General features: G+C 34.6%; 2 protein-coding genes across 2 annotated transcripts; one reads left to right on the top strand and one right to left on the bottom strand.

Moving 5' to 3' along the window:
* Window positions 1-4,757: 4,757 nt before the first annotated feature.
* LOC113710401 (ubiquitin-NEDD8-like protein RUB2) lies at window positions 4,758-8,368 on the top strand. The gene is made up of 3 exons (XM_027233378.2): window positions 4,758-4,983; window positions 5,900-6,159; window positions 8,115-8,368. Exons 1-3 carry the CDS (start codon window positions 4,891-4,893, stop codon window positions 8,224-8,226), a joined length of 465 nt encoding a protein of 154 aa, XP_027089179.1. The 5' UTR covers window positions 4,758-4,890; the 3' UTR covers window positions 8,227-8,368.
* Window positions 8,369-9,352: 984 nt separating this feature from the next.
* Window positions 9,353-11,791, bottom strand: LOC140014296 (GDSL esterase/lipase At5g33370-like). The gene is made up of 5 exons (XM_072064869.1): window positions 11,390-11,791; window positions 10,883-11,010; window positions 10,310-10,552; window positions 9,881-10,133; window positions 9,353-9,778 (listed from the first exon to the last, which is right to left on the bottom strand). The coding sequence occupies exons 1-5, from the start codon at window positions 11,625-11,627 to the stop codon at window positions 9,552-9,554; spliced, it is 1,089 nt and encodes a 362-aa protein (XP_071920970.1). The 5' UTR covers window positions 11,628-11,791; the 3' UTR covers window positions 9,353-9,551.
* Between the last annotated feature and the right edge of the window lie 6,847 nt (window positions 11,792-18,638).

Raw genomic sequence — 18,638 nt, 5'->3', positions numbered from 1 at the left:
GCTAGGAAAATCATCTTAAAACTATAATTGCTCATAAAATTCACTAAGAAAATATTTCTACGCCAGAAAATGCAGAAAACATGCAATTAAGGGGAAATAAACCCTAAGAAAATAATTAGGGTTTTACGGGTTCTCACATAGTTCATACCCGACATAAATTTTAAATTTCTTTTGGAGCCATATATAATATAAATGGAGTATGTATAAATACTTGTCGACTCTCAAATATTCTCACTTTTACCAAATCATATATCCATTGGGATCAGTAAACTTCTGGTTTACTGCAGGTGATGATTATAAATCAAATGAGAATGAAGACAACTATATCGATAACCACTTCTCTCTCGAATGATTTTTATGATATAATTAACCTTTATCTCATTTGATTTCTAAACATGATCACTATTATTGTCTCATTTAATGTCTTAATTTGATATCCATTTCGACGGATATTCAAATTTAATAAATTCTTCGAGACATAGTAAAAAGTAGTGCTTTATTTATCATAAATCTTTCTCCTACAATGAGAAATATAGCAGTGGCTCTTCTGGAGTTTTCAATCACTTAAACACTATCACTGATTGTGTTTGTCTCTTTTGTTGGAAAATAGTGTATATATTAGCATTTATTAATGAGACACATATCATTATCGCCATAATTCTTATGGGACAAATATCACCACCATAATCATTTGATCCCAAATATTTAACACCCATTTCTTCTTCAAAAAGAAAAATCAATTACTATCATAAATTAAATCAATCATCATACACTTTTAGGGCATTTAAAGAAATTTGTCATGTAAAAATGCTATTATAATTTTGATTCGTCAAATGTACTTCGGGACATTTATCTTTAGAATTCTTACTTTCTTGTCCTTATCATTATTATCCCACTTCAAGTGGTAACTTTTTCTTTTGTCATAGTAAAATACATATTTACCAAAATCATAGTCATGACAGCAACCATAACTAGTAAATTGAAATTTAGTCGCATTCACTTTTGGGAATGAACTAGAACTAACATGCAATAAGTATAGAATACTTCTCAAAATTTCTCCCAATATTGCTATTACAAGAGCATATTCGAGAAATATGTAGAGAATATTATTTTCAATTAACAAATAATTCTAAACATAGCAAAATTATGTACTGGCAGAAACGAGTAAATTTATTATACCAGAGTTTGAAATAATGACCATCTTCTAGTGGCGTAATATTTTCATTAAAGAATGACCATCTTCGGATGGTCGAATCTTTTTCTTAAAATATTTCAAAGAACAAGTGGATTCTCAAATATAATTGATTTTCTATAACAGCATCTCCAAAATTCATTACATCAGAATATAAGTATCTACATATTTCCCAACCCACCTTTTTATATTTCCAATCACCTTTTTATTTCACATACATCACATCACAAAAAGTGCTACAGTAATTATTTCAAATAATATTTCAAATAATACACTATCCAAACAAATCGGGGTCCAGTTCAACTATTTTATTGATTCAAAATGGCGGTCCAAATGACAAATATGTATTTTAGTGGCCATTCCGTCCAAATTCTTTATTAACGGTAACATAATGAGTTGCATATAACATTGCACATACCAAAATCATTGTTAAATCCGTTCAAATAGATGAGACAAAAATTTTAAATAGTACTGAACTAAACAAACAATATACTTTTAGCACTCAACTATTTTTTATTTCAAGTCGGTCCTTAACTCACCAAAATCGTATAATAGTAATCTTACAGTCAAATTTTGTCATTAAATCTACTATTTTCATTGGTTTTTAGGGATCCTGGAATTAATTCACAAGAACTTCATTAAAATAGAATCTATTAAAGTAACTCTTATAAATTCTAATTTTTTAGCATTGAAAAACCTAATACTCTTGTTGGAAAACCTCTCAAAAATTGACCTTTTAAGATCAAAATTCAGAATCAAGTAAAAAACAAATATCTTAAGAGAAAAACCGATAGAATTGAGACTAGTTACCATTTTGCTAAGTTAAATGGGCAATTTGAAATGAAAAATTTTTAGGTGGCAAAGGACATACAATTTGCATAGATTAGCGGACAATAAAATTTGTCACCCTATGAGCTCTAAAATTTTGGCATGTGAAATGCGCATAGAGCTCATTCTAGTAGCATTAATAACGATATTTGACTAAATAACCACTATTAAGAGTTTAGTAATTACACTAAAACAAAAAATACTTGAGTGGCCGAAAGTTTATGAGCGGAATAGTTTAGAGGTTGCTGGTGTTTCTTTCCCTCCTGTAAAGATTTAAAATTACACAAAATTCCATTAGGTCCAATGAAGAGGGATACTAGTATGTGTGTTTGGATAGAGGTATTATTTGGAATAATTACTGTAACAATTTTTTTGATGTGATGTATGTGAGATAAAAAGGTGATTGAAAATATAAATAGATAAATTAAAAAATATATTTATAAGACAAGCGAATTATTATTTGGAATAATTTGCTAATCCATTTTGGATATACGAATTCTTTCTTGTGTTCTTTACAAGTATTGGCCACGTAAGGGCAGAAAATTTTCCTTTGACTATGAAACAAAAGACTTTCCTGCCGCGGGTGTGTAGCTTTTCAACCAATTAATGAAATATGTAAATGTATGGAGAGCTTTTGGTCAAAGGTCTACTAAATGAAACTATTTTATCATATCATAATTATTCAAAATTTAAGTTCAAAACGATAATTAGCACCTAAAAATAAGTTGGTCATATCAATTGGATATGATTAGAATTTACTTTTGTCACTGGTCAAAGATTCAACTATTATGTACACGTACATTTCTTGTGAATTGTGAATTGAAGTGCTACACAAATTCTTGCTTGTTAGGTACATATGTGACCACAAGGAAAACGAAATTGTATAGATCGTCTTTCTTGACTTCTTTTTCTTCTACTTTTAAATTCTACGAGTCTAAAAGACCCTTTGATACATCATGATTTTCCAAGCCATATAAATATTTACTTGGTCCTTTGTTGATAGTTTTCTATATAGTCAGCTTGTTGATAGTTTTCATAAATAAAAGGAATTGATACTGGTAAATGGTTTTTTCTTTCTTTCTTTCTTTCTTTCTTCTCTGCTATTGTAGAATACAAACTTAAGTACATTACACTAAATCTCTGGCTCTTTTATTACATTTTTTTGGAGAGTTTTGTAGAAAAATACAATTTATTATTTTAAATGCAATGTTTATAAAATATAACTTTATTCAAAAATATATTTAAAAGATATTCTTAAGAAACTCAAGAAAATTTTCCACTAAATTGCAATGTAAACAAGGACTAAATGACTTCCCATCACCGCCACTAAATTGCAATGTAAACAAGGACTAAATTTTAAATGGATCTTAGCACTTTTTTTTTTAGACGAAGACAAAAGTATTTACCCAAAAAAAAAAAACACACACAAGTAAAATTAAAAGAAATTGGATGTGCTATGTTGCAAAGAGCCTAAGCATCACCAAATGGAAATTTAGAAACTACCCTCTTACTCTTTGTTGTCCCTAAGTAAAACAAAATATTTTATGTTATTGTAACATGCATAAATATTCTCATATTGAATTTAGATTTTTCACCTTATTTACACACACTGATCTGCTTACATTATCAACACATTTTTCAATTACCTTTTTATCTAGTATACATCCAAAAAATGCTACAGACTGGGTTTGTTTGAATGCTCCAATTATTCCAAATAATATTTCGCTTGCATCATAGACACATTTCCCAACCAACCTTTTTATATTCCCAACCACCTTTTTATCTCACATACATCACATCACAAAAAGCGCTACAGTAATTATTCCAAATAATACACTATCCAAACAAATCGAGGTATTTTTTCACAAAATTATCTCAAATAATTTACTATCCAAACACATATGTAAAGTAACATTTACTTGGTAAATGGTATATAAGTTGCTAATGCTTACATGAATAAATGGTGCATAGATTTTGTCACATATCACTAATTAGCAAATATTTTATTCTCTACCGCAAATCTGTGAGATTCATAGTATCCGCATGCAAGTTGTTTATTTTAAAAGGAAGAAAAAAAGGTGAAAAGAAAGTGGGATATTTATTCTATGTGGAAACGAAGAGATTTGGATTCTTGCTTTAATTTAAACACTTTTTATCTTTATGTTCCATTTAACCCCCAAATGGAGATGCAAAGGAACTTATGTGATTACTATTTTTTTAATTACTTTATTTATTTATTTGCAGAATCTAAAAAAAATAATAATAATTCTTTTTCTCTTCTACATCCAGAGACCAAAATTTCCAGACTAAACATATGGAGAAAAGGGAATAAAATAAAAGAAAAACATTAATCACATCTCAGTTTTTATTACTTGCACCCTTACTATTTATTAAATCATATAATATAATAAATAAATATTTTATATTTTATCATATAATTTAATAAATAAAAATTATATTTTATTTGATCATATAATTTAATAAATAAAAATTATATGATAAAAATAGCGAGAGTGCGAGTAATAAAAAGAAAGTGCAATTAACAATTTTCAAATTATAAAACATCGAGAAATCTGAAAGATGTACAAGAGACATGACAGCCTTTGTCCATCACAAAATTTGAATAAGTGGAGAATAATCGTGGCGCATATCACCTTTTCTTTTTTCTTATAAATTCTGTTCGCCAATTTTGATTAGAATAAAGAATATAAAGTCAAACACCACCCCCCCCCCCTCCCTCCCCAGCAACCAGAGAATTAGACCTCCCACTCCCAGGTACCATCTCCCAGCTGCTAGCCTCTGCCTCTCTCTTCATTTCCTCTCCCCAGCTGCCGAAGAGGAAGAGCATAGCATCAAAACTCACAAGAATCATGCAGATCTTCGTCAAAACCCTAACCGGAAAAACTATAACTCTCGAAGTCGAGAGCAGCGACACCATCGACAATGTCAAGGCTAAGATTCAGGTCCATCTATGATTCTCCTTATCTCTTTCTTCATATGCGTTTGCACTTCTTTTTTTTTTAAAATTTTTATTTTGGATATTGTTTATTCTCAGTTTTATCGGCGATTCTATCATTCTATGCAAGATTATCAATTTGTGCTTCGTACGTGTTATCTTTTTTTTTTTTTTTTTTTTTTTTGTCCTTCTTCCATTTTTTTTTGTCTAAATAGATATAGGCGGTGTTGCATGCTTATCTGACCGTTGATGAAATTATGTGGATTCACTTTGTTATGCGGCTGGAGAAGCTTTAGTGGAGTTATGGAAGATTCTGAGGATTATGATGCATCTTAAATTCCTGTTTATTTTATCTTGCACTGAAAAGTTTAGGGAAAAGCTGTTATGAGACTTTTTTTTTTTTTTAACTATGATTTGTATAAATTCCTTCCGAAATTTATTTTATGTGTTGGGGTTGGACAGTTTTTAGCTTGCCCCGGAGCTGTCTTCTAGTTTTGTGTCTAGTCTGATGTCTTTAGATTTGGAAATTATGGGGCTCTTGATGTTTGTTTAAAGACTTTTTGGGCTTGCTTTTGCGTGGATAATGATGGATGTACTGATCTTATTTATGAAATTTCCCTTGCTTCATGATGATACCTAGGGAAAAATTGTGTGATGGTCTTGCCTTGATCAACATTAAATTGCATGGAAAATGTGGCACTTGAAATACGTTATTTACGTGGTCATTGACATCGCAGCTTTGGATCTTTGTATTCTATGAAATTGAGTGCACGAACATAGTGCCTTTTAACTGTTGTTGATAGGAAAAGCATTTTCACTATGATACCATCTATTTTTTAATCTGATCTTTTGACACACTAGAGTAAAAAAGAGGTGAACTCATTTGAAGAGGTCTAAAATGGTAATTTTTGTGCTGCTACCAGGACAAAGAGGGTATCCCCCCTGACCAGCAGAGGCTGATTTTTGCTGGAAAGCAGTTAGAGGATGGACGTACTTTGGCCGATTACAATATTCAGAAAGAATCCACCCTTCATTTGGTTTTGAGGCTCAGAGGAGGAACTATGATTAAGGTGAAGACTCTTACTGGGAAGGAAATTGAAATTGATATTGAACCAACTGATACCATTGACCGAATTAAGGAACGAGTGGAAGAGAAGGAAGGAATTCCCCCGGTGCAGCAGAGGTTTGCACTCTAACTCTCTAGTATAACATGGTTTCTAGTCACTTTTGTTCTAAATCTGTTCTTGACTTGATAAATTCCGCATCTGTCTTGGCAATGAATTAATAGCAAAAAATTTTTAATTTCCTGCCAGAGTGTGCTTTTCTATATTTTGATAAACTTTGTGTTTCTCAATGTTCCCGGTTACTATTTTAACTGTTTATATGGAATCATTTGCGATGCTGTTGCCACTCTCAGTTTGTGGATTGTGCATTGTGCATTGTTTGGGTTAAATATTAAGCAAATACTTGGGCGAACCCAGTCTATGTTCCCACATATAGACCCTGTGGTGTTTATAGCCATGTCATCCCTCTCAACTAGGGTTAGCACATTTCCCTTTCATACATGTTTTCTTTTTGCCTTCCACAATGAATGATTGTGATAAATGAGAAAGGACAGCAAAAAGAGAAAGAAAAAGAAATAGCGAACCCTATGTTTCCCGAATCAAAAGTAAGTCTCTTGCTCTTCAAAGTTTAAATGACTTTTTCTGAAATTGGGCTCAAACTGGACAATCCACAGAATCCCAGTAAAGAAAAAGCTTGTCTAATGGAGAAGATTAATTATTGTGAGGACAGAGTAAAAGTTTTGAAAGATAGATAAAAGGACAAAATTCTCAAGATGAGGATCATTTCAGAAGATCGGGTAAGTTTTGCATAAGAAAAATACTTCACATGCAATTAGTACTTAATTCCTTTTTAGAAGAACTCCTAAATCTTGGCCAAAACGTCAAATTTGTTCCACTCCCTCAAGAATCCTCTGCTTTAAACATGGCAGAGAGGCAGTGGGTCAAGGGTGAAGATTCCCATGATGGCAATGATAATAAGATCCCTTGCTGTAAATAAAATTACTTCCTGCAATTACAAGATTACAAGAGTAGAGATGGGTATTGAGAAAGGGTGGAAGAAAAGTTGAGACTCATCAGACAACGAGAAGGAGAATGAGACTTGAGAAGAGACATGAAGATGATCTAAGGTATAGGCGGCGCAATGTTCTTCGGCTTGGGCTCTGGCTCCAGCTCTAGACTTTGCTGCGCCAGCCACAAATTGTTGTAAACGAACTCTTGACTGTGAGAAAATTCTATTGGCACTGAGGACAACTCGCTTAAGAGCGGATGGGCCATGCCTGATACCAGTGGCCGGCGACAAACTGTCTGGCACCAAAATTCTCTGCCTTACATTTTGAGAGAAAATTGAGGCAATGTTAAACCTTGGCTATCTAGCCGGCATAAAGAAATTAATTTTGACCATTAATAATGCAAGAGAGTGACATGGCTCCTTAGACACCACAGGGTCTATAAGTGCGTGATCATAGACCGGGTTCATCCAAGTTTTTGCCTATATATTAGTATTTGCATTTTACATGTTTTTTATACATGTATGGGTGCGTGTGTGCGTAATCGCATGTAAGATGGCTTAAAGCTTTGAAATCTAAGACTGGGCATATTGAGCGTTTATAAAGCTTTTGGGTGCTATTAGAAAGTTAATTTGACATTTTTGACAATAACAAGGGTAAGATCTCTGGGGATAAAGGCGCATCGGCGGTAGCTAGAATTTTAGGGGTTTATGATGGAGTTGAACATGTGAAAAAGGCTCAGAGAGGACAAGATGTGGATATAGAACCTTTGATAGATGCAAGAGCTTGAATCCTGGGTGCGATTAGTGTAAAATCTTAGATGTAAAAAGTGCAAGAGCCGAAACAGTTCTTTTCTTGAATCCTGGGTGCCATTAGTGCAAAACTTGCAGGACCTCTGCATTGCAAGTCTTTGAAGTAAAATTTGGCCCTAGAGTATTAATGTTTGAATATTTATTCTGTTTGTATTTATTCATGAAGCAGACTTAAGTAGCATATCTTTTTTGAGTTTTTCTTTCTTGTATTGATTGAAATCTGGAAGTTTTGCTTGTACTACTGTGGTGCCGCAGGCTCATTTATGCTGGCAAGCAGCTTGGGGATGACAAAACAGCAAAAGATTACAATATTGAGGGTGGTTCTGTTCTTCATCTTGTACTTGCTCTGAGAGGTGGTGCTTTTTAAATTGCAAATTTGCCAGTTCAGCCCTTGTTAAATACCATAATGCTCATCAAGTACTATGAATCTGAATTGAATTTGTGGCACTAGAAAATTGTGCTTCAAGATTTTCAGTTAATGTGTTAGTTGTGCTCCTAGTTTGATTGCATTAGTACTCTCTCTCTCTCAAGCGCGCACACGCTCAAGCGACGAATGGTCCTGGTTTAGCTTGTATTCTCTTAAAAATTTTAGAAAAGTTAGGAGAACAATATTCTCATCATGGCTGTCCAGGTGAAAGTATTGTGCTGACTGCAAATCTATTTAAATCGATCTGCGAAATGAACCTTTAATTGTTCTGAACAAGGTTCATAATATTGAACGAGCAACAAATGATTACTCGCTAAGGTTCTGAACAATTGTTCTGAACAGGGTGTTGTGATGTACCATTAAGAAAGTCTCTAATCTACCGAACTCTCTAACACCTCAGATGGAAAGGATGCCTAAATTAGTTTAATGCTATAATTATCTAGCGACTAGTTAATGTCAACCATGCAGTTTAATGGAAAAGGAAAAGGCCTTGATGGTGATTAGCATAGTTGGTTAAGCCATTCACTATTTGCTGCTCTATCCATCTGTTGGCGCTATTGAATTGATAGAAAGCATTCCAGGTAGGGGATGAGGGCTTGGGAACTCCACCACCGCCAGATCTGAGCTGAGCTTGGTTAGATCTGGATCGTCTGATTAAAAAATAAAAAATATTTTTGAAAATTTAAATTGGATGGCTTAGATTTAGTCGAGCTGAGCTCGCCCAGATCTGAGACTCGAAGCCCCTGAACTGAACCCCAAGAATGTGTGCTTGTCTACGTTGGAGCGCAGAGCAGATTGTAACAGGGGGTGCAAAGCCTAATGCTATTATGAAGGGATCTGTGCGGGCTATAGAGTTGTTATGCTTTAACATTCGTTTCTGTCAAGGAACTAGATATCATACCAGGGTTGATACCTTGTAACTATTTGGTTCTCATTTCACAACCAAACTTCATCTCTTTACAGAGAAATGTGTTATTTGTGTTTGAGATGTCAATTGCTCCATCAAATTCATTCCACTCCTGAAAAAATCTGTAAAATTAATGAAAGCGAAAACTGCAGCATAATGTACTCCCATGAAGAGATACGGACTTCTTGATATCATGATGTCTACAAGCAACTGACATGCATCAGAAGAGAGTCTAATCTATCATTGGCAGAAACAGCAAACTAGTGTAACAAATGAAAGGCAAGTCCAGATTAATGATAAACACAACGCCAAATGCTGAAATGTAATTTGAAGGTCGGATCAAATCATCACATCATGGCTATGGATCCAAAATCCTGATGGTGCTAAGGTTCATGGGATTCATGTAAAATGTCGAGCCATTGAACATCTGCTGCACGATCAACCTGTTGGCCCTTTCAGTTGGATGAAAAGCATCCCAGAATACATATGTGCCTCTGTTGGGGCACAAGTTGGAAAAAGGCGTGCAAAGTCCAATCCCATTATAAGGGCCTTGTCCGCAACATGCTATCTTAGCTGTCTCAAAACCTGTCCATTCACCATTTGACATCCATTTGTTAAGCTGCAGAACCATATATATCTTAGAGAGAGCAATGGCAACAGTTTTATATTCCAATTGATTTAAGTTACCAAATGCTTGAGGGTTGGCAATGAAATCCATGTGTGCTCGATTGGTGTTTGCAGCAACAAAGACATCACTGCCTATCTCTTTGTTTAGTCCAGTGAGCATTTCGGCTAGTTGGGGATTGAAAAGTGATGCGGCAGTTTGCAGTTCATCTGCACATTCACCATTGCTGCTCCGCATGGCTAATTCTGCTGGGACACATCCCAATGGTCCTGTTCCCGTCACTATTACCCTTTCCGCTCCTACTTCATGTAGTCTCTGCATGTAATATTTCCCAAAATTTTTTTAATTTAAAAAAAAAAAAAAGATTTTTGCTTGTACAATCTACCAAAAAGCACAAAGAGTTTGAGGAAAAAAAAAAAGGTGCTGTTATTTTGTTTGAAATCGTGAGTGCGAGAAACAAAGAAATGTGGAAAAGTAAAGGCTGCATTTACCTGTAAAATTTTTCGATATTCAGAGATGAGGTATTTACAGTAGTCTTGGAGATTGAATTGCTGAGACCTTGGAGAGTAAGGTATCAAGTAATAGTTGTTGACGAAATCGTTGCCACCCAAAGTGATCAGAACAAGGGACTCCTTGACGAGTTTCGTAGCATTTTCAGCTCCAATTTGATCGCTCAGTCGCTTCTGGTACTGCAGAAAGTATGCTATTTGATCGTACATCCCAATGATATTAATCTGCAAATGCAGAAATCCCATCAAGTTTTTAGTTTCCTAGCCAGATTAGGGCTTTACGAAACAGTCGAGAGAAAAACATAATGGGACATGTCGGCTAGTTTCAAGAGGCTAGGCATGCTCTATGATGGCGAAGAATAATGGACATGAAAGCGATAATAATAATAGTTTTCAAGAAACACACACAAAGGTCAAGGACCCATCCAATATTTGTCGAATACAAAATACTATGAGGATCCAAAGTCTGAAACAAAGAATATTTAAAAATGAAATAAAAAAAAACATAAAAATTAGGATATTAATGGATCGACAACTGTCCAAGCGGTAGCTTACAAATTGGACTCCAGTGTCATTAAGGATGCCGACTCCAGCAGAGGCAAAGTTAGCACCATGAAGCAGCTTATCCCCAGAAAGCTCCGGACTCAAGTATGGCAATGTTGCTTCCAAGCCATAGTATTGACCTGAAACGAAAAGAAAAGGAAAAAAAAAAACTACCAACTGCTAATTAAATTGCACTAGATGGACAAAAGAACAGAAAAATTTAACCCCCACTTCATGCGTATGATCATAAATCTTCTGTCATAAATTTATCTATTTGTCTGCATGCATGGATCTATTTTGTGTGTGTGTAGTTTACTCATTCAAGAAGTACAGATATAGGCACGCTATACACAAAATTTTAATTGCTAACTGAATGAATGGAATGAGATGATAAAATTGTGGTGGAGGTGGAGACAGGTTCTCAAAAGAATCGAGTTTAGAAACGGTGATGATACATAAACAGCAAATTTTAGTCAAGAATCACGTAAAGGAAATATATATAAGTGAAAGCTGATCAACCTATCAAGTCGGGGAGGTTATAGCCATTTGAGAAACGACCGGTGGGACTGTGCGTCGGAAAATCAATTCCATACGGTGGTGTGTCGGCGCGAGCAGTGGTGACCAAGTAGTTGTTGTTTCCATTATCGACCAAAGAATCACCGAACACAAAAAACGCCCGAGCTTCTGCTTGAGGAATTATTTTTGCACTGCCTAGTACTAATGAGAGGAGGACCAGCATTGTACCCAATGGAGCCATAACTGTTGAAAATTCTTTCAAGAGCAATGCTGCTGCTAATTTTTTTTTCCCTGATAGCTAGCAATTAACCCTGTAGAAAAGAAGAGCAAAATTTTGCTATTGCTCGAAGGAAGAAGACAGGGGGTGTCTGAAGAGGCTGGGGATAGAGATGTATTTATATATACACGTCCACAAGGTTGGGTGAAGGGGTTGGGTAATGCGGTCAATGGCTTTGATTCAAGAGAACAAATTCCTGGTGGTGATACTGATACCAGAGAGAAGTCTTCCACCAAGGCACGTAAAAAAATGGTCAAACAATATGGTATTTAATTTGTGCAGTTGTTTGTGAATATTGTTAGTAGGATGCAGTATTGCAATCATAATTGGCTTTGGTTTGTAGTGGTAAAAAGCAAAGCTCTTTCGAAATTGGATTCATACGTAGTCTTCCTTACTTGCTTTTGCTGATAATAACGAAGGGAAAATGGATCCTCAGACTTACTTGGGGCTTGAGCACAAGTAATTAATTGTCCCGTTTGTCTTTCCATTCTTGCTTCAATTTACAATAAAGAGGTATTTATAGGAGTATTTACTCTCTACATACTTAGGAGCCGATTTAGAGGAGAAAAATGTATTGTAGCTCGTTGTTTAATGAAGACTTCAAAGTCCACAAGATATAACCAAAAACTATGCAGAAGGAAAAGAAAAAATGTCAACAAAATATGGAAGGGTTATCTCAGCTTGTTTGACCTTAAGAGTGCAGATTATGTATCTGGATCTGATAATGTAAAAGTAAGAACTAATTAAGCTCTTTGCTTCTCGAATTCAACACTTAGTAAATGGCTAAAGTAAAAAATGGCTCAATAGATTTCCCAACTATATTTGTATGAATTCAATTACAAGAACATCAAGAGCTTGTTGTACACATACACACACACACTTAGGTTGACAATGCAGACTTGGATATGTGCATCATTAATAGCTTCCTAAACAGTTCCCTTCTTTGCTTGAAAAAGATCAGAAGCATTTATTCAGAAAATTCCACGGCATTGATTGCTGGTTGATATACATGACCGAATTTTCTTTCATCCAAGTTCCAACACTGATAGAAAGAAAAAGAAAAAGAAAATCTTTTATATTACTAAAAATTACTCAAGTGACGCAGCTACACTCACATGACATTTTTTTTTCAGACTTTTGAAATTAGTTAATTAAATCTAATTCCAGATTTAACCCCAAAAGCCGGCAACTCTTGAGGTAAATCTGGGGACTTAACTACTCAATCCCCCAACCCTGAAGAAACGATGTGAGACTACGGGAAAGTTGTGATAGCCCTACCTCACCCTAAGGCGAACCAAAGGGTTTAGCGGACCGCCTGCTCAACTCTCGCAGAGACTACGGATCCGGAACAAACGTAAACCCTACAAAACGTTCAAAAGAACTTCGAAAAGGTAACATTCAGAACCCAATTGAGCCAAATTAAAAGATACCTTCAATCCTTGATACAACGTTCTCACGAAAATCAAAACTGCCCCGTTACAATCCAACCAAGCACAAGTAAACTTTGTTTAACATGAGAGAATGTACATTCCCAAAAATATGTCACAGAAACATGAGGAAACACTTCAAAATATACATAGTAGTACGTTTACAACCCCAAAAGAAAACATTGTATTATGATACATTTAGGGTTTCCAACTTCCAAGAAGCTATACAAAGAGGGTGTTTATACAAGCTCAATTCATTCTTCAAAATGATCATTGGTCCAAAAAGATGGTTCCCTGCAAGGAAAATAAGGATAACGGGACGGGATGAGCTAGAAGGTCAACGAGGTACCAAAATTATAAATAGTAGAAATCATGAGAAATCACTTTTAAGGCACTTATTCACATCAAATACGAGAAATGAACGAACACCACAATGTAAAAGATACAGGTGGCTCTCAGGAGCCAAATCCCTATTGCAATAATTGATCCAGCCCCGTTGACCATCCGTCAACGTTTGTATTCATAAAACACACATGTCCGTAGACCCCTCTTACGCCAAAATCCCGTTCACCAAACATACCCCTTACCGGGCCCAAACGCCAAACAGGAACAGGAATGGTAATACTCGAGTATACCGGAAATCCAGAGTCTCCAATATCCATAGATTTCTCAGGAACAGGCACCCATGGATTGTTAATTTTCTTGACTAATCCCTTGCTGACTCGATTCAATCAACTCCCTATGAGATTGAGCTCAGATTTAACAAGAAAGTCGTTGGATACACTTCCAAACGACATTATAACAGGCGCAGGTAACAGATTCAAGTATATACAGGAAACAAGCCACACAGGCCAGAGAACAAGTGTGATAAAGTACACACTCGTCTCGTACAAAATAAACAGTCGGGAAGGACATTCAAATAGCAATTTGCAAGTACAGATAACCAGTTTAGCAATAATTCAGGGGAGTGGTACACTCACCGATTCAAGTACAGATACTTCAAAAGTTTTCACACCAAAGTAGCTTTAATCGTCAAGAAACCCTAAAATAACCAAAATAAAACAATTGAAAATTTCATATCCAAAATCGAGTAAACGAAATGCACAAGTGAGACTCGACTGCTAGTCGTATGCCTCGCCAAATAATTACTAATGCAAGGGTGTAAAACATGATTTTTGGGAATGAAAGGTAACATGAAGACCTAGAGTTCAAACAACCCAAAAAGCCTTTCTTATACATATCCCAAACCAAACCAAACTCGAAAAAATCCCACATTCCCACAATCTGGACAGCATGTCCCCTACATTTCCTTACTTTTTTATCTTACAATCAACACCAATTCATCTCAAATCAACCACATACAAATCATAGATGATAAAACACACCTTTCGGCACAATAAACACAACTGAAACTACACTTATCGGATTGAAACGAATCTTATGGTGTTTCAAAACCAAAACATATACCTACATTTCTTATGAAAACCTCCAAAACCAAATCATGCATTTTCATGGTAAAAAATGGAAAACTCCACGAAAACAGAAATTTGTCCGTGAAACAGGGTTCATGGGCAGTCAAACGTATTTCGGTCATTTCATATGCTGCAATGCTCCGATTGAGCTGAAATTTTGCAGGCAGCTAATTAACACCATTTGCTACAACTTTCATGTTTTAACCTAAACCTGATTCGGCCTCTAACATGCACTAATAAAGCCTGTCAGAACAGGGCAGATTGGAACCCTAACACTGAAATCTTTCGCATAAGCTGAAATTTTTCGCAAATAACCGCAATTAACGCACAAGGGATCCATTTAATACAATTTAGAGCCATCAATCCAAGGCCAACCATAATCATCATATGAAAATAGAAAAATCCCAAAAAAATCAAAAATTTAGCTAACTTCACTTTAATCCATGAAATTTTCCATAAAATCACCTAGTTAGTTACCATAAGTCACCAATTGACCATTATTAGGAACAAAATACCTTAACTCCTCAAGAAAGGTAGTAGTTTAGGGGTTTTTCTTTCAAAACAACTCCACGAAGACCTTCAAACTCCCTTAGCAAGTCACTTTTGTGGATAAATTCAAGATTTGATCGGTTGGTTTGCAAGATCTAAGCGAGAAATGAAGAATAAAAGTTGAAGGTTTCTTTCTTTTCTCTCCCTAAGGAGTTCGGCCAAGAGAGGTGAAATGAAGATGATTTTTGGGTCAAATTGAGGTTTTAGTAAAGTTAAAGAATAGTAGTCAAAGTCCAAACTCGAATAAGAAAGTGACACGTGGCACCTTTTAAGTTTAAACTTATCATTTTGTCACTCCAAAATTAAACCATCTAAGTAACCTCTAATTATCTCTTAACACCTAGTAATTAAATCCCTTTATGCACAACTTAACCTAATCGGCCGAATTTCTCTCACTTAACTCTCTAGCGGGCCCCACATCCAATATACACTCCAAATTTCTCAAGAACTAACTTATAATAAAAAAATTGATTTAAAACTATACTTACTTATAAAAATCTCTGGAAAATCAATATATTATGGTATAATGAAGAAAATGCATGCAAGAAAATAAAATAAAATATTATAAAAGAAAGAAAATTTACGAGTCCTCACAAAAGTTAGTAGGGCAGTTTCTACTAGATCTTAAAGAAGAACCCACTATCCCGGCCCAGATATCTTCCCTGCGTCTTTGTCTCAAGATACCTCCCCAGAACTCACATGACATTTGAAGATTAGTTTTTTTTTTTAAGTCAAGTGAATTTGAAGTACAAAGTACTAATGTAGAGTTACTAATGGCTGGCGAGTAAAAATAAAAGCCTAAGCTACAAAAGTGCTTTGGGATGGACCGGAGATCATCGTGGTTAAAGACAATAACAAATATAGTGAGACAGAAAATTCTTCAAAGTAATTAATTTATTGGAAAGTTATGAAAAAAAACTCCATATTTCACATTGGAAAAGACGTGTTTATGTGTAATGCACACAATAAATATTTGGCAAGAAAGTTGAATAATTTTTTTTAAACACTGTCGGTACATAATTTTTATTACATTAGTAGGTTTAGATTATATCGTATAATATAAATTTAAATTTGCATTTCAAATTATGAGCACGTGGCACGCATCTAAAGTTGCTAGTATAAAAAAATCACTATATTGACAAGGTATTAAAAGGTAATTCAAGAAAGTTTTACTCAAGGTGGAAGTCTACGTGGGCTTATGTTGGAATCATTAAGCCGGTAACTTTTTTGTCATAAAGAAGCGAGATGGGAATAGAGGCTAGTTGTAGAAGCCAGTCAAAAAATTTGAAGAAACAGAGACGTTCCCTAAGGTTAGTCCAAATTGATCCCTGAAAGCTATCACTTAAAATACTATGTGCTCATTACTGTTCGTTTGGCAGAGGTGGAACACAAGAAAGTTTGAAAAAATGATGGTATCAATTACCAAAGTTCAAATAATTAAGTATGCCATAAAAGAGAAACCCTATACATATATACACACACACATACATACATTTATATGTATGTATATGCACAGGGTGATGTGTGTATAAACAAATACATCATATATACTAAATAAAAAATCACATTTAAGTAGATGAATATGTTTTGCTTAAGTCGAGATTTAGAATGTGAAATTCTTAAATGAATGCCAAACTCAAGTTTCTCCAACACAAATGAAGCATGTATGATGTATGGGAACGCTTACCTTCTGATTTCTTGGAAGTTAGATGTCATAAAATGGTTGCTTTGCTTTGCCAAGGAAAAGAAGGACTGCTACCAGATGAAATGCAAAAAGCTACCACCATTACGAACATGCTCCTCCAAATATGAAAATTTTGGGGGCCTCTTTTCTGCTTAAAGAGGCCCCCAAAATAAAAATAAAAAAAAAATTTAGTAAAAGTCCATTCGAATTTAGTTCACCAACTAATCAAATCAAAATTGAATAGTATTTCACGTTTCATAAATTTTCAAATTCGGCTCAAGTTTAGTTCGACCAATTAGTATATTTGTAAAATTTACATGTAAAAAGTACAATCTGTCTGAGTTATACTCGATAAAAGCTCATTTGAGTTTGGCTCGAGAGAAGTAAACAAGTTAAATTAAACAAAGTTTCAAATTTGTTAAAATAATCAAGTTTGAATTGCAGGATGTTGGCTTCATTTATACTCGTTTCCGTCCCCCCTAACTATTGGGTGGGCTTTTAGGCTCAAACTGTAAGCAGAAGAAATTCTGAGTTGGCTTCAACAAAACCCATTAAGGGAGAAATTGGCCGTCAAAGCGCGCTCGAGCCCACCAAAACAGGCCGCTCAAATTAATCCACTGGGTAGTTGTTGGCATATATGAATCCAAATATTGTCAAGAAAAAAAAAAAATATATATATATATATATATATATATATATATATATATATATATATATATATTTTGCCTCTCTGGTCTTGACAAATCATGCAAGTAATTATATGTCCTAAATCGCAGTTCACACAAAATAGAGTCCGCTAAGAAACCAAAAAAATTATCATCGCTGTCAAGAATATTCAAACATTCTGACACAGATTCTGCTTATATACAGGCTAATAAGAGATTAGTCCACCAAATTAAGCATAATTATCTCCTAATGACCCCTATGATTGTAAATTGCAAAATCTTAATAAAGTTTGATAAACTAACTCAGCCCATTAGTAATACAAACGTTAATTCGTTACCAACACACACACACACACACACACATATACATACATACATATATATATATATATATATATATATATATATATATATATATATATATATATATTTCTTCTGCAATTCTCAGCTGCTTGGCCTTGTGCAATTCATTATAGCTAATTGCATGTATTCTGTTATTTCTCCTCTTCATAGTTTTAAACAGCTAAGGTTGTGTAAGCAGCAATTACTGTCTTCAACACCATCCAACTAACTGTTCTTTTCTCTTGAAGCAATATTAATTTTCTCCTCTACCTCTTTTCAATGTGTCCCATAGACCTCTTCAATTAGTACCTGAGATTCCATTTACACCTTTCTGGCATTCTCATTAGGATCATGGAACTTTCAATGACAGGAAACCATAATATTGTGCTGTCAATTGGGCACTATTATTAAATCAGTTGGAGGCCATTCCTTTGCATGTGCTGGTACATTCTAACTTTCCTTTTTTTTTTTAAAATTTTTTTCTTAAAATTCTGGATTGGTTGATTACTATAACCAATTTTTTTATATTAATTTTTTTTTGTGTAAGTGGAAGATCCTGAATTCAGCACCTTTCACTTACATTCCCTTCCCCGATACCCATCCAACCTATTTCTTTCCCTAGTTAGTAGTACTAGAAGGAATCAGGTTGAGAAAAATTAGGATGGAAGAAAAGAAAAAGGGAAAAAGCAAAATATTGAATTAGAGAGTTAAAATTGATGGAAGAAAAAGTGACAGTATAAATTAGTTGATTGTTGCGATACCTCTCCATGGTCAACAGTAATCACCTAAAAAAATAGTAAGAAAATAATCTTAGTGTATTAATTATAAAGAAAAAA

This window comes from Coffea arabica, chromosome 9c (assembly GCF_036785885.1).
Source record: "Coffea arabica cultivar ET-39 chromosome 9c, Coffea Arabica ET-39 HiFi, whole genome shotgun sequence".
NCBI lineage: Eukaryota > Viridiplantae > Streptophyta > Magnoliopsida > Gentianales > Rubiaceae > Coffea > Coffea arabica.
This window is presented reverse-complemented; position numbering and strand designations above follow the sequence as displayed.

Bases quoted from the DNA above. Each gene is read 5' to 3' on its own strand.
- LOC113710401 (XM_027233378.2), top strand. From the start codon at position 4,891: ATGCAGATCTTCGTCAAAACCCTAACCGGAAAAACTATAACTCTCGAA. The intron at 4,984-5,899 runs GTCCATCTATGA...TGCTGCTACCAG, and splicing joins ATGTCAAGGCTAAGATTCAG to GACAAAGAGGGTATCCCCCC. The intron at 6,160-8,114 runs GTTTGCACTCTA...GTGGTGCCGCAG, and splicing joins ATTCCCCCGGTGCAGCAGAG to GCTCATTTATGCTGGCAAGC.
- LOC140014296 (XM_072064869.1), bottom strand. From the start codon at position 11,627: ATGGCTCCATTGGGTACAATGCTGGTCCTCCTCTCATTAGTACTAGGC. The intron at 10,553-10,882 runs GTAAGCTACCGC...CTGCATTTGCAG, and splicing joins ATGACACTGGAGTCCAATTT to ATTAATATCATTGGGATGTA. The intron at 9,779-9,880 runs GTAACTTAAATC...GTGAATGGACAG, and splicing joins TGCCAACCCTCAAGCATTTG to GTTTTGAGACAGCTAAGATA.